This window comes from Notamacropus eugenii, chromosome 1 (assembly GCF_028372415.1).
Source record: "Notamacropus eugenii isolate mMacEug1 chromosome 1, mMacEug1.pri_v2, whole genome shotgun sequence".
Classification (NCBI taxonomy): domain Eukaryota; kingdom Metazoa; phylum Chordata; class Mammalia; order Diprotodontia; family Macropodidae; genus Notamacropus; species Notamacropus eugenii.
In genome coordinates, this window is record NC_092872.1 from 755,586,445 (window position 1) to 755,598,906 (window position 12,462).

The 12,462-nt window shown below is 44.6% G+C and overlaps 1 protein-coding gene across 2 annotated transcripts in view; it reads right to left on the reverse strand.

The window, feature by feature from the left end:
* Positions 1-12,462, reverse strand: part of CYRIA (CYFIP related Rac1 interactor A) — a 54,650-nt gene that overhangs the window by 27,973 nt on the left and 14,215 nt on the right. For both annotated transcript variants that reach the window (XM_072643211.1, XM_072643288.1), the window contains one exon: positions 1,651-1,730. In XM_072643211.1, the coding sequence (XP_072499312.1) occupies positions 1,651-1,720 (70 nt within the window). In that variant the 5' untranslated portion in view covers positions 1,721-1,730. The remainder of the gene's footprint in view (positions 1-1,650; positions 1,731-12,462) is intronic.

A 12,462-nucleotide genomic window follows, 5' to 3' on the forward strand; every position in this document is an offset into this window, starting at 1 on the left:
AACAGTCATCAAAATCCCTCAGAATCAATGAGGCAGAGACAGCCATAGTTAAAGCTAGCATATCTCTTTGGGTGCCCCTGCATCCAACCAATATGTGGTTAGCTGACCAGAAATAGTTACAGAATGTCTAAGCCTACCCAGTTTGTCTCTCCAAACCCCTTCCCTTACATGTCACTGTATTTTTCCCAGAAGCAGGCTTCCTAGGATATCCACATGGAGAGACAAAATCCCAAGTGCTCTGCACATGTTCCAGACCCTGGTACATATATAAATGTGGGTTTGTGTTTGTATCTGGCAGATTTAAGATATCCACAAAGAGGGCTGCTTGGGCATGCCTTGAAGACCATTATATGGGAAACATCATGGTAGAGAGGAAGAGAACCCACTCCAGGACCTCACCTTACTGTGCTTTTCAGAATGTTTCAATATCCATATTTTAAAAAATAAACATGAGGCTATTTTTTTTAATTTCAGAATGAAATAAAATATAGGTCAAGACCATGATTAGTTAAAAATTGGTAAAGAAATCAATAATGACAGGAAGAGACACATGATAGTTTCTAAAACTAAAAAAACTTAATAATGTATATATTTTACATCATTTTGAAAATGAAAGCGAATAAAACGAATGAGGACAGGGAAAACTAACTTAATTGGAGAGAGAAAAAATGTCCCATAAGTGACTTGCAAACAAATAAAGAAATAAAGCAGGAATTCAATATTGGCCCATTGGATGTTGCATCAACCAACAATCCACCATCTTACATAAAATAGAAAAATATTTTTTTTGGAGAAAAGAAATTTATCTAGACAACTGAAATGGGAGTATTCACTAGGAAGATAATAGCATTATTAAAAATAGCAACAACATATATGTGCAAATATATATGCACAGACATATGTATGTACAGTATTTCAAGGTTTGAAAAGATTATATGTACATATAAAATCTCACATCAGATAATACACAATTAGCATCTTGGAATGGAAGAAAAGTCAAACCAACATCAGAAAGTGAAACTTTCTGTTCCTTTCTCCCCCAATCTTGAAACTTAAATTTTGTTCATCAAGACGATGTTCCCCGGCTGATGGCTGGCTTCTACTGAACATAGACGCGTGGAGGATCCATGGCCCTGAGGGAAGGTCAGAGGTCTGTCTCATCTCTAACAATCTATGTTTTATGTTCTAAGCCCCCTCCAATCCCTGATGTTCTAGGATCAAAGTTCTAAAGCCTATATTTTGTGTTCTAAATAGGTCAGTGGGCTAATATTAGATTCCTGCTTTACTGCTTGAATGTATTTGCCGCCAATTCCCATGACATTTTTCTCTTCAATTAATCTAATTTCCCTAGTCCTTACTCATTTTGTTGCCTTGCATTTTCAAGATTATTTAAAATATATGCATTTTTAAGCATTTTCAAAGCCTTAGTCTAGCTCCAGTTGATTCCTTCTGAAGATTAGGTCATTTCCAGCCCCATGGGCCCCTGGCTGGCCACAACTGTTTGAAAGCAGATGAGGAAAAATCACTCCCATTCTCAAGGAAGACTCAAGCCTGAGGAGGCCAGGCTGGGCCATGAGGCTGAAACCTTCTCAGTCATTTGCAAGGACAAGCAGGGGAAAGGACAAGTGTCTAGTCATTTGTAGAACTTACTTTCAAAATCCAGGAAAAAATGTGGGTAGTTTTCAATTTCCCTGGTTAGAACCTTAAGAAGATTGCCCATTCCAGGAAACCTGGGGGATGCAATAAAAAAGGCAAATGGTTATAAAGGCAAAAGAAAAGAGAGTGATTCAAAGGCTCAACACATCTGGTCAAACATCATTCAAACCCACGAAGGATGGGGCTCTCAGGGGAATCTGACAGCCCTTGTGAGGGCAGGGGTGAGTGCTGTCTGTCCTTGTGCCTAGAACAGGACTGCATACAGCAGGTACTTAATAAATATTTGATGCACAGAGTAAAGCCTAATGAAGATGCTACAGAAATCCCATCACCATCATCATCGTGCTGCTGGAGGCTATGACTTGTTGGCTCACCAAGTCAGGCTCTGGACTGTTCCTTTAGCTGCTACAGAAAGGGGACCCCCATGGGCCTCTGGCCTTAAGGGACATTTGAGGCTTCTAAAAAAGAAATGGAGAAAGGTCCTTTCTGCTTTTACAGCTTTATTACATTCCCCCCACCCCCACTTCCTTCTTTAAGGAAATTCACCCCTGAAGAACATATGAAGGACTGAAGGCATTCAGTAAGGTGAGGGTTTAAGCTACTGTTGCTTGGCCACCCTTAGCTTTGACATTCTGCGCCCCAAAGACACCCTTGGTTCTCATAGACCTCAGTCCATGTTTTATGTTCTAAGGCCTCTCCTGAATCTGGTATTCTACAGTGGATGTTCTAAGACGTATCCAAACTCTGACATTCTAGAGTGGATGTTCTAAGGCTCCTCCAAGTTTTGGCATTCCAGAATTGATGTTCTTAAGCTCCTCCTGGCTTTGGCATTATAGACTCAATGTTCTAAGGCCCTTCCAAACTCTGGAATACTTGACTGGATGTTCTCAAGTTCCTCTCAGTTCAGACCTTCCAGGTCTTCAGGGCTTTCCTAGCTCTAACATTCAGTGGTTCTCCAATTCTCTTCTTTCCCATGTGAAAATCTTATTTGTTAAAGTTTTTGGAATAAATATTGGGAACAGAATTGGATGTTTCTATCCCCAAAGAATCCTCTCCATTTGGAGGAATGGTGTTTTATGGGAAGAGCATGGACCTTTCAAGGACATGCCTGAGGCCCTAAGATCTCAGCCTACCCACCACAGAATGACCATTCTACCATTTTATAGCAGCCCCAACTGCTACACAAGGATTGGAAAAACATTGATCTTTCTACAGGGTTTTAAGGTGAACAGAGTGCTTTGTGGTCTCCCTCTCTCCTTTAAGTTTTGACAATACTCCATGAGGTCAGACTTACAGGTGCTCTCATATCCCATTAAACAGAGGACAAGCCTGATCAAGTGAGCAGGCAAATGACTGAACCACAATCACCCAAGGGTCGAGGCAGGCTTTGCAGTCAGGTTTTCCTGATTCCAAGTGCAGCACTTGATTCCCTGGGGCTGCCACAGCCCAAAAGTCATTATTCAACAGCTAGAATGAATAGACAGGAACTCTTCAGGGCTTACAAAGCGGTTTCAGGAGGGTGCTTTGTTATTCAGTCATTTCAGTCAAGTCTGACTCTTCACGATCCTTTTGGGGGTTTTCGTGGCAAAGGTACTGGACTGGTTTGCCATTTTCTTCTCTAGCTCATTTTATAGATGAAGGAACAGAGGCAGAGAAGGTTAAGTGACTTGTCTAGAGTCATATAGCTAGTAAGTATTTGAGGGTGGATTTGAACTCACGTCTTCCTGATTCCAGGTGTGGTTCTTTATCAAAGCCACCTAGCTATGCTTAATCTCTACTACTCACCACCTAGCACTTGAGGCTCCAGACAAACAGGACCATTTGGCTTCCCCGGTGCACATCCAAATGGTTCTGTTTCTGTCCCTTTGCCCATGCTGGTTCCTATGCCAGGCACTCCTTGCACTTCACCTCTACCTGTTGATATCTGGCCCATCCTCAAAGCCATGACAAGAGATACTTCCTTCAGGAAGGCTATTTCTGATTCCTATGGAATTCCTTCCTTCATCTTCTGACCTTCCATAAGCATCCTCATCATCTTATTTGTAAATGAAAAAATTGTAGAGTACTTGACAAGCCTTAAAGCCTTATTACCATCATCACCATCTTTACTCATAAGTCTTAGGCATTGGATTTTATTTTATATGAACATCCCTCTACTGAATCCTGACAACACCTGTTGTGGACATGGCCCTGGGATCATGAAGGCTATGCCAGGTAAGTACAAGCTCTGAACATCCTATAAGCCTGAAAGGCTTGGAGCATTGTTTCAGCCAGAGACTGAGTCTGCTTGTGATCAGCAGCTGAGTTAATTAGAGAGAGGCTCAGCTTCAGTATCACCAGCTGACTGGTCACTCAATGAGGAATTCTTTGGCTGTGGAAACCCATGAAGGAAAGAAATAGGAGTAAGTGACCCTTAGTCCTTTGCTGCCCCCTTTTGATTCTGCAGGAATGGTGGCACAGGATGGGAAAGAGGGCTGGGAGGGCCAAGATCAGCCAGAAACCTTCATTTGGCTCTTGGTATTCTAAATGAGAGATCCCTGTCCAATGGGCAGACTTATTGCCGGGGAAGCTGTAGCCTGTCAAAGGCATCTGATTTGATGCTTTACCTTTCCCTGTGTGTAGATTGCACACATCTAAAATGGATGGGCCACCTGGTATTTATACCTGTGCCTCCCATTGGCATAGTAGCCAATTGTCATTATTATTATTTAAAATCAATCAGCAGCCTTTATTAGGAAGTGAACATTTTTAATACCTATTAATTTCTAGTTATTCTATTAATTAATTATTCTATTAAAACTTACTGGGACCAATTATATTCTAGGTTCTGTGCTGAGAGGTTTACAAATATTATCTTATTTGGTCCTCACAACGACTTGTGAGGTAGAAGCTAGTATTATTCTCATTTTACAGTCAAGGAAACTGAGACAGATATGTGTGTTTGAGATAGGATTTGAACATAGGTCTCCTTTATGCCAAACCTTATATGCCCCTTACCTGCCACATCCCACACTTTGTATTGGTACCCACAGAATAGCAAGAGAGCTAAAACAAGGCTCTCAGAATGTTGGGTAAGGCCCTCAGGAAGACTTACTTGAGGATGAGGTGGAGAATAAGCATTTAGGTAGTTCCAGGCACCGTGCTTGGTGTGCTACAAATATCTCATATGATCTTCATGATCTTATGAGGTAGGTGTCATTATTATCCTCATTTTACAGCTGAGGAAATAGAGGCAGGCAGAGCTAAAGTGACTTGCCCTGAGTCACATGGCTAGTAAGTGTCTGAGGCCAGATTTGAACTTAAGTCTTCCTGACTTCAGGTCCAGTGCTCTAACCATTGCACCACAGAACTACTTCTAAGACTCATTCTGTACCAGGAGATTTAAACAAAAAATAAAAAAAGCCCCTGCCCTCTAGAAGCTTCCATTCCTATTGTTGAGTGAATGGCTTGAAGGTAATCACAATTATACTCTCTTAAACTTTACAAACAATCACCCTGCATGGTGGGCAGTGAAAGTATTGTAATTCTCATTCTGTATGACTACACTGAGGTCTAGAGCATACCTAAGCTTATCCCTGCTCTCACTTTGATCATCCAAGTGAGAGTTGCAGACATGGCTCTGTCCAAGGTACTGACTCTCTCCCAATCCACATGCCTGGAATGCCCTCCCTCCTCACATTCACCTCTTACAATTACAGATTTCTTTAAGCCCTCCCTTCTAAAGGCTTCCTGATCCCTCAACAGTTAGCATCTTCCCTCACAAATGACCTCATATTTAATCTCGTATTTCTATTTATTCTCTCTTTACTTGTCCTATATACGCTTAATTACAGAGTATTCTTTTCTCCACAATTAAAATGTAACCTTGCAATTATTTTCCTCTTTGAATTTGTGACTCCAGTGCCTAATATAATGTCTGTCCCACAGAAAGTGGTTAACAAATGCTTTTTAATTGAGTGACTGACCCTCTGACTTTCAGGGAGTCACACATTCAGAGGCAGTGTGCCTCAGCGTATGGAGTGCTGGTCTTGGAGCATTCTTATCCCACCAAATGAAACTGTGTGACTATAGTCAAGTTATGGCAACTTCTCTGGGCCTCCTCCTCCTCCTCTGTGGAATGGATATGTTCAGAGCCATGGTACCCACCTCCTGGGGCTATTGCCAGGCTCAAGAAAGATTCTATAGATAGAGCTTCGCACATGGTACCCATTGGTCCATTAGAAATGACAGTTAATGTCATTACTGGCCTTGATTGGTTGTTGTGAAGCTTAAGTGAGACAAAGGATGTAAATAACTGGGCTAAGACAACTATTCTGAGAGTTGGAATAACCAGCTAAAGTAGATCTAGAAGGTGGCCTCATCAGTGCCCCAGACTCTCCTCTCGCTGAAGCAGACGGCCAGATATGTGCGTGTTACAAGAGGGCAGTTTGTAAAGTCTCTGACTCAGTCAATCTGATACAGGCTGGAATCGTCAGAAAAGGATGTTCATAGACCTTGAGCTGGAGGGGATCTTAGGCATCAATTAGCCCAATCCCCTCAACTTACTAGTAAGGAAAATGAGATCCAGAGGGGGCATGACTTTTTAGCAATCTCACAGCAGTTAAGGGGAAGAATCAGGTTTTGAATCTACATCTTCTGCCTCTAAGTTGAGAGCTCTTGGCGCTAGGCTTTCCTGCTTTCTGGTATGGTAAGGTACTCTGTGTGTGTGTGTGTGTGTGTGTGTGTGTGTGTGTGTGTGTGTGTGTATACTAGTCACTATCACCATCACACCTTCATCATCACCAGTGCAGTCATAATCATTAGTACTAACTCCTTCTACTCCTCCTGAGGCTCTACCTCCTTCATATGGACATTCTGGAATGAAGGGTCCCCACAAAACATTTATGTCCCTGTCCCTTGGCTCAGTCATCAAAGAAATTGAAATAGGGTTGTAGTCTTAGGAAAATGAAAGGCTGTCTGAAAGAACTGTCTGTGGAAATGGAGGAGGAGGAAAGGAGGGAATAAATACTTATTAAACACCTACTATGTGTGAGGTTCTGTGCTAAGGGCTTTAAAATATTCTCTCATCAGTTCCTGGAAAGAGTTTTATTCTTGAAAGGAGATGGAGAGTTGTTTGGGGAGACTAGTCTTTGGATTTGTGGCTGATTTGGAAAATAAACTTGAGGCAGGAAGTTGATCTGTATTCTCAGAGTCTAAAGTAGCAACGGAATCAATGAAGAACTGGTTTAAAGCCTTGGCCCTGGAATTGATCTATGGATAAAATATATATTTTTTAAAAAAACAAACTGAAGTCCAAAGGCAGTACATACACAGTTGACTTATGTCATGGGATTTTAGGCCTCCTTATCTGCAGTTCTCACCCCTACAAAATCATGCAGCCACTAATGCCAATGATAGTCATGAGGGTCCAAAAGACTCCTCCTGCTTTGTCTCATGATATGGATGCCATGGCCAAGGGATTTATTACGAAGTGGGCCAGCCTAAAAGCACGATCATGATTTTAAAGTTGGGTAGCTTGTTTGAGGCCAGAACACCCCTGAAACCTGTCTCTGCTACATGTGACCTTGAACAAGAACAGCTAGATGGCACAGTGGACAGAGCCTGGAGTGGCTGGAGTCAGGAAGACCTTGGTTCAAATCCAGCCTCAGACACTAGCTGTGTGACTCTGAGCAAGTCACTTCATCCTCTTTGCCTCAGTTTCCTCATCTGTAAAATGAGCTGGAGAAGGAAATGGCAAACCCCTTCAATACCTTTGCCAAGAAAATCCCAAATGGAGTCACAAAGTTGTACATGACTGAAATGAACTGAATTGAAATGAACAACAAAGGCCTTGGAGAAACCCCCACCCTCTCTGGCCCTCAACTATTTCATCTGTAAAATGAAGGCAGTTTGCTGTCTGCTCCAGATCCATGACCTCAGAGTCCTAGCTCATGTTCCCATAGTGACTTAAGAACTATAACTTTTTTTATTGTTCACCAAAGCCCTGGGAGGTAGGTAGTATAAGCATCATCACCCTGTTTTCAGAGGAGAAACCTGAGGCTGAGGGAATATAGCAATGATCACACAGCCAATGAGGGTTAGGGGATGGGCATTGGATCTGGCCCCAGATCCCATGCTCTAACCATTATACCACTCTGTCTTCAGACAGTCTCCAGAGTGTCTGCATTTGAGTCCATGATAGATTTAAGGACACCATGCTCCACTCTGAGTTTCCTGTGGCAGAGACATTGAAAACTCACAGATCAGCTGGGAGATGTTTGCTCATTCAACATGGTTTCCCCTAGAGAGGGATTCTGCTGGGCAGAGAGGCCTCACTGCTGCCAGATGGACCTCAGCTCTTCAGCCAGATTCTAAGCATCCCTAAATTAGGACATGTCCATGGTACTGATGGAAAGGCTCAGGGAAGGGAGGAAGAAAACCTGTAACATTTCCAAAGGGCAAAGGATCCCCTACACTTCTTTCCATGGGGCTTCAGGGTCCAGAGCTGGATGGGGCTATAGGATCCCAAACTCTTCATTTTAGAGAGGGGAAGGGGCTGGCCCAGTGTCCCACCCAAGCTGAAAGTGACAGATACTGGACAAGAAGCAAGGTCTGTTAGCAGAGGGCTAGGAAAGGTACCATGGGAGAACAGAACCCTCTATTCAGAGGGTCTGGGAGGAATTAAACCAGAGTGTTTCCCACTCTCCAGTTGGCAAAATCTTTGCTCATTAGTCACACAAGAGTTTTTCTCTTGCCATTCTCCACCCATTTCAAACATGTGAGAAGAAGTGAGAGCCACCAAGGCTGACTGGGTGGGAAGGAGCCTCATTCTTACAGAGATAAAAGTTTATACTACTGGCTGGGGGATCTTGGTTTCCTTGGGTCCCTTCTCTGGGTCTCATTGGTTCCATGCACACAAAGAGAAGGCTCAACTACATGAACTAAGGCACATAGCTCCGTCATATGCTGACTTTCTGCATTCAAAGACTCCCCTCCCTTCTCCCCTCACTCACCTTGACATTCTCTGACCTCTGATCTCACCTAACTGTGGCCTTCAGAGACACCCTCCTTGTCCTATGAAATCTCTGGCAACAATTAGCTCTACAAAGTTCCATTGTCTGGTTGTCTGTCAGGAAGTGTTTGACAATGTCATCCAGCCCAGGGCACTGTTCTGCTGGTCCTACCTCACACTGCCAGGCTGACCACTGTGGCCACCTGCCTCCCAAATCCCAGGTCCTGATGCCCACATTCTGTCCTCCCAATCCAAGTCCCAGGAAAACAGGACCACAGGAAATGTTGGGAGAGTCCATTTTGCACAAACCCAATGCCTGATTATCTTTGATAGACCCTGGTCACTGGGGCAGAGGGGGTCAGGTAGTGTTTCTACATCCACTGCGTAAGACCATGGGGACTGGAGCTATATTTTCTAGGGGGGGAAAATCCCAACAACATTTTTATCAGAATCGAGGGAAATGAAATAATGAAGTCCAGGCCTCATCTCAGGTGAGGCAAAGGTAAGAGAGGAGCTCACAGTTTGTAAAACAATTCCACAAAGTCCCTTCTTAATGAAAATCATGGACAGGCTACAGCAATCAATCAATCAATCAATGCTGATTAAGGGCCTATCATGTGGCAGGTACCATGGTGAGTGCCCGGCCTCCAGGCTGCAGGCTCCCCATCCCTAGTCTAGGCCAAGAGGTTGTGTGTGCGTGTGCGTGTATGTGTGTGTATGTGTATGTGTGTGCATGCATGTGTGTGTATGTGTGTGTGCATGCGTGCATGTGTGAGTGCGTGTGTATGTGTGTGTGTGTGCGTGTGTGTGTGTCTGTGTGTGTGTGTTGGGGGGAGTGGGGAGAAGAGAACCCCAGAAAGGGGACCATAAGGATGAAGGGAGTGAGCACACACCACATGGTACTGCCAGCAGGGGCCTGAGAGGGGCCAGCTCTGGTGATAGTTGGATCTGCTTGCTATGGGGAAGAGGTACATTGGCCCTCCCTCCCTCCTCCCAACACATAGCCCCACTGTTGGCCACTTGGACCAGAGCTCCAGCTCCCTCACACTGGTTACAGCCCAGCTCTCTCCTAGGGACAGGGTCTCGTTCAGGGTTATGGCTCAGCATCTAGGCTTGGGACAGTTTTGAACACTCTAATCCTCCAACTCAACAACAAAAGCTCTGGCCCTTGTTCTCAGGACAGATGCCAGCTGGAGGGGAATTCAAGGGAATCCCCTGGTCTCTACAGGACTGAGTCTCGGGGAGATTTCCTGGTTACTCCAGTTGCAGACCTAGCAGCTTCTGCCCTGGTTTACCTCAGTAGTCCCAAACTGGATGAGATAGAGATGGAAGGTTTGCCCAAAGGCACTCTGGAGGGGGGCAGAGCAAGGAGAAAAGGGAGCTGGGCTTAGTTCAAAGGCCCTGGATTCAAATCCCACTGACCAGTGACCAGCCAGGTGACTATGGGCAAATCATTCATTGTTTAATGTTTCAGGTTCCTCTTCTACAGGATGGGGATGATAGCCACTGTATTACTGAGGATCTATCTGTAGAGAGACTGGCAAACCTTGGATCTCTCTGGAAAGCTCAGCTGCAGCTTTTATTCTCCCAGGAAAAGGCTTTAATTTCTCCCAGAGAGTAACTGGCCCCACATCTCTTCATTAGACCCTTTAAGTGGTGGTAGTGGTTGGCGGGAAGCATGCACCAGAAGGGGAAGGCCTTGGGAATTTTGATTCTTTACTTTCTAAGCAGAGAGGGACTCTCCTCTGTGGTTAGATTTAATATTGAGAAAGGGCCAAGACTCATTTGGGCTGAATTGGTAATGGGAAGCAGTGACCTACCAATGACCCATCATTAGAAAGCTGTCTCTTCCAAATCAGGGTGGAGAAGCAAAGAAAAGCCCTTTCCCTCTTGGCCCCCCTCCATATTTATCTAGTATTCTGACTCCTTAATTCACCCCAACATACTCTGCCACTCAGGGCCACTGGCCCTCATGCTATTTCTGCACTAGACATTCCAGATACCACTTCTGAGCCTTTGTCATGGTCTATGCTCCATGCCTGGAATGCTCTCCTTCCTCATTTCTGCCTTCTGGCTTCCTTTGAATTCCTAACACCCCAGCTTTTAATGAAATCTTTCCTGGTCCCCCTTAATTCTAGCCTTCCCTCTCCATTATCTCTGGTTTATCCTATACTTAGCTTGTTTGGACATAGCTGTTTCCATGTTTTCTCCCCCTTATTAGATTGTAAGCTCCTTAAGGGCAGGAACTATCTTTTGCCCTTTTTTGTATCCCTAGCCTTTAGTGTAGTGCCTGGCACATAGTAGGGGCTTAATAAATGTATATTGACCTGACTAGACATGGACAGAGCACAGGTCCAGAAAGTGGGGCTGACCCAGTTTTATAAACGAGTCAATTTTGGTTGCACGAGGGAAGATGCTTCCCTGGAGATCAGAGACAAGTGAATGGCAGAGGCCTACCTAATCCAGGCCCTGACTTGGGGCAGCATCCACTCCATCTGGGAAGTGACTCATCTGTGGTCACAGAGAGGAATCAGCTAAGCTCCACCCCGTCCCCATCTGGGGTCTCTTGCTGTGCCTGGACCCTTTTGTGGGGCCCGACAGGTAAAAGGGTGTTTGATGAATGAAGACATGAGCTTATCTTTGGAGACAAACATTCTCATACTCCCCTTATGCCCCTGCTGCTCACTGTCTGACGTCCAAGTCTTTTGGGTCAGAGTTGAGAGGGGCTGTGAGGATTTGCCTCAAACATGATCGGGGCATACATTGACTCAGAGAAGTGGACTTGTGGTCACAATCAATCTATCCGTCAATCATTATTTCTTAGGTTCCTCCTCTGTGGCAAGCTCTCGGCTAGGAGTTGAAGATCCAGTCCAAAGTCCCATCCCATCAAAGCCTGACTCTTCCTAGATCTGGGACCTTCAAGAAAGCAGGCCCTTTGTCCACCACAAAGCCTGTGAGGGGAAGTTGCTCATACACTCTTTGAACCTCCTTCTTCTTGTCCAGAAAATGGGAATAATGATCCTTGCCATGCCTGGGCTAATGGAAGACTTGAATTTGATCCTACCTATACCAGAAACATGACTTCAGGTATGTAACTACCTCTCGCTGGGCCTCAGTTTACTCATCTGTAAGTGAAGACTTGAGATTAGCTGAGGGCCCTCCACCCTCCAGAGATCTGGGAACTATTAGTAATATGAGGCTATATCAGTATCTGATGCCTCAGGGTGGCAATCTCCAGACTTTTTAGTCTCAGGATCCCTTTACATCCTTAAGAATTTTTGAGGCTTGCTAAAATAGTTGTTTTTTTGTGGGGTCCTTTACATGGGTTTTATCTCTTGCTATTTGCCATATTAGAAATCAAAGCATCTTAGTATTATGAAGATAGTTGTGGCCTCCTGAAAATGTCTGCTGCACTCTCCAGGGTCCCTGCCCCACTCCCCCCTGCCCTGCTGCCTCAGGGAGTCAGTAATTATAAGAGCACTTTGCACATCTATTAATATGGTGGCTGCTCTATGAATCACACCACAGACTTTGGAGAAAAGTGCTTGTAAATCTCAAAGGGCCAAAGACATGCCCACAGCTGTTTTCATGGCACATCCGTGTTTACCAAGCACAGTTCTGAGGTCAGGAGATCAAGAACCATCATAGTCCCCACGAGCAGTGAATTGAGCCCAACCCTCTGGCCTCTGGAGGGAAGAGGCTGACAAAAGCTACCCTGTTTGGTAGGGGATTGAGGCACGGATCAGAGAGGGATGGTAACTTAGGTCACGCAGCAAATAAGCAAGTGGGTGGGACAGGACTCCAATCTTGGCCTT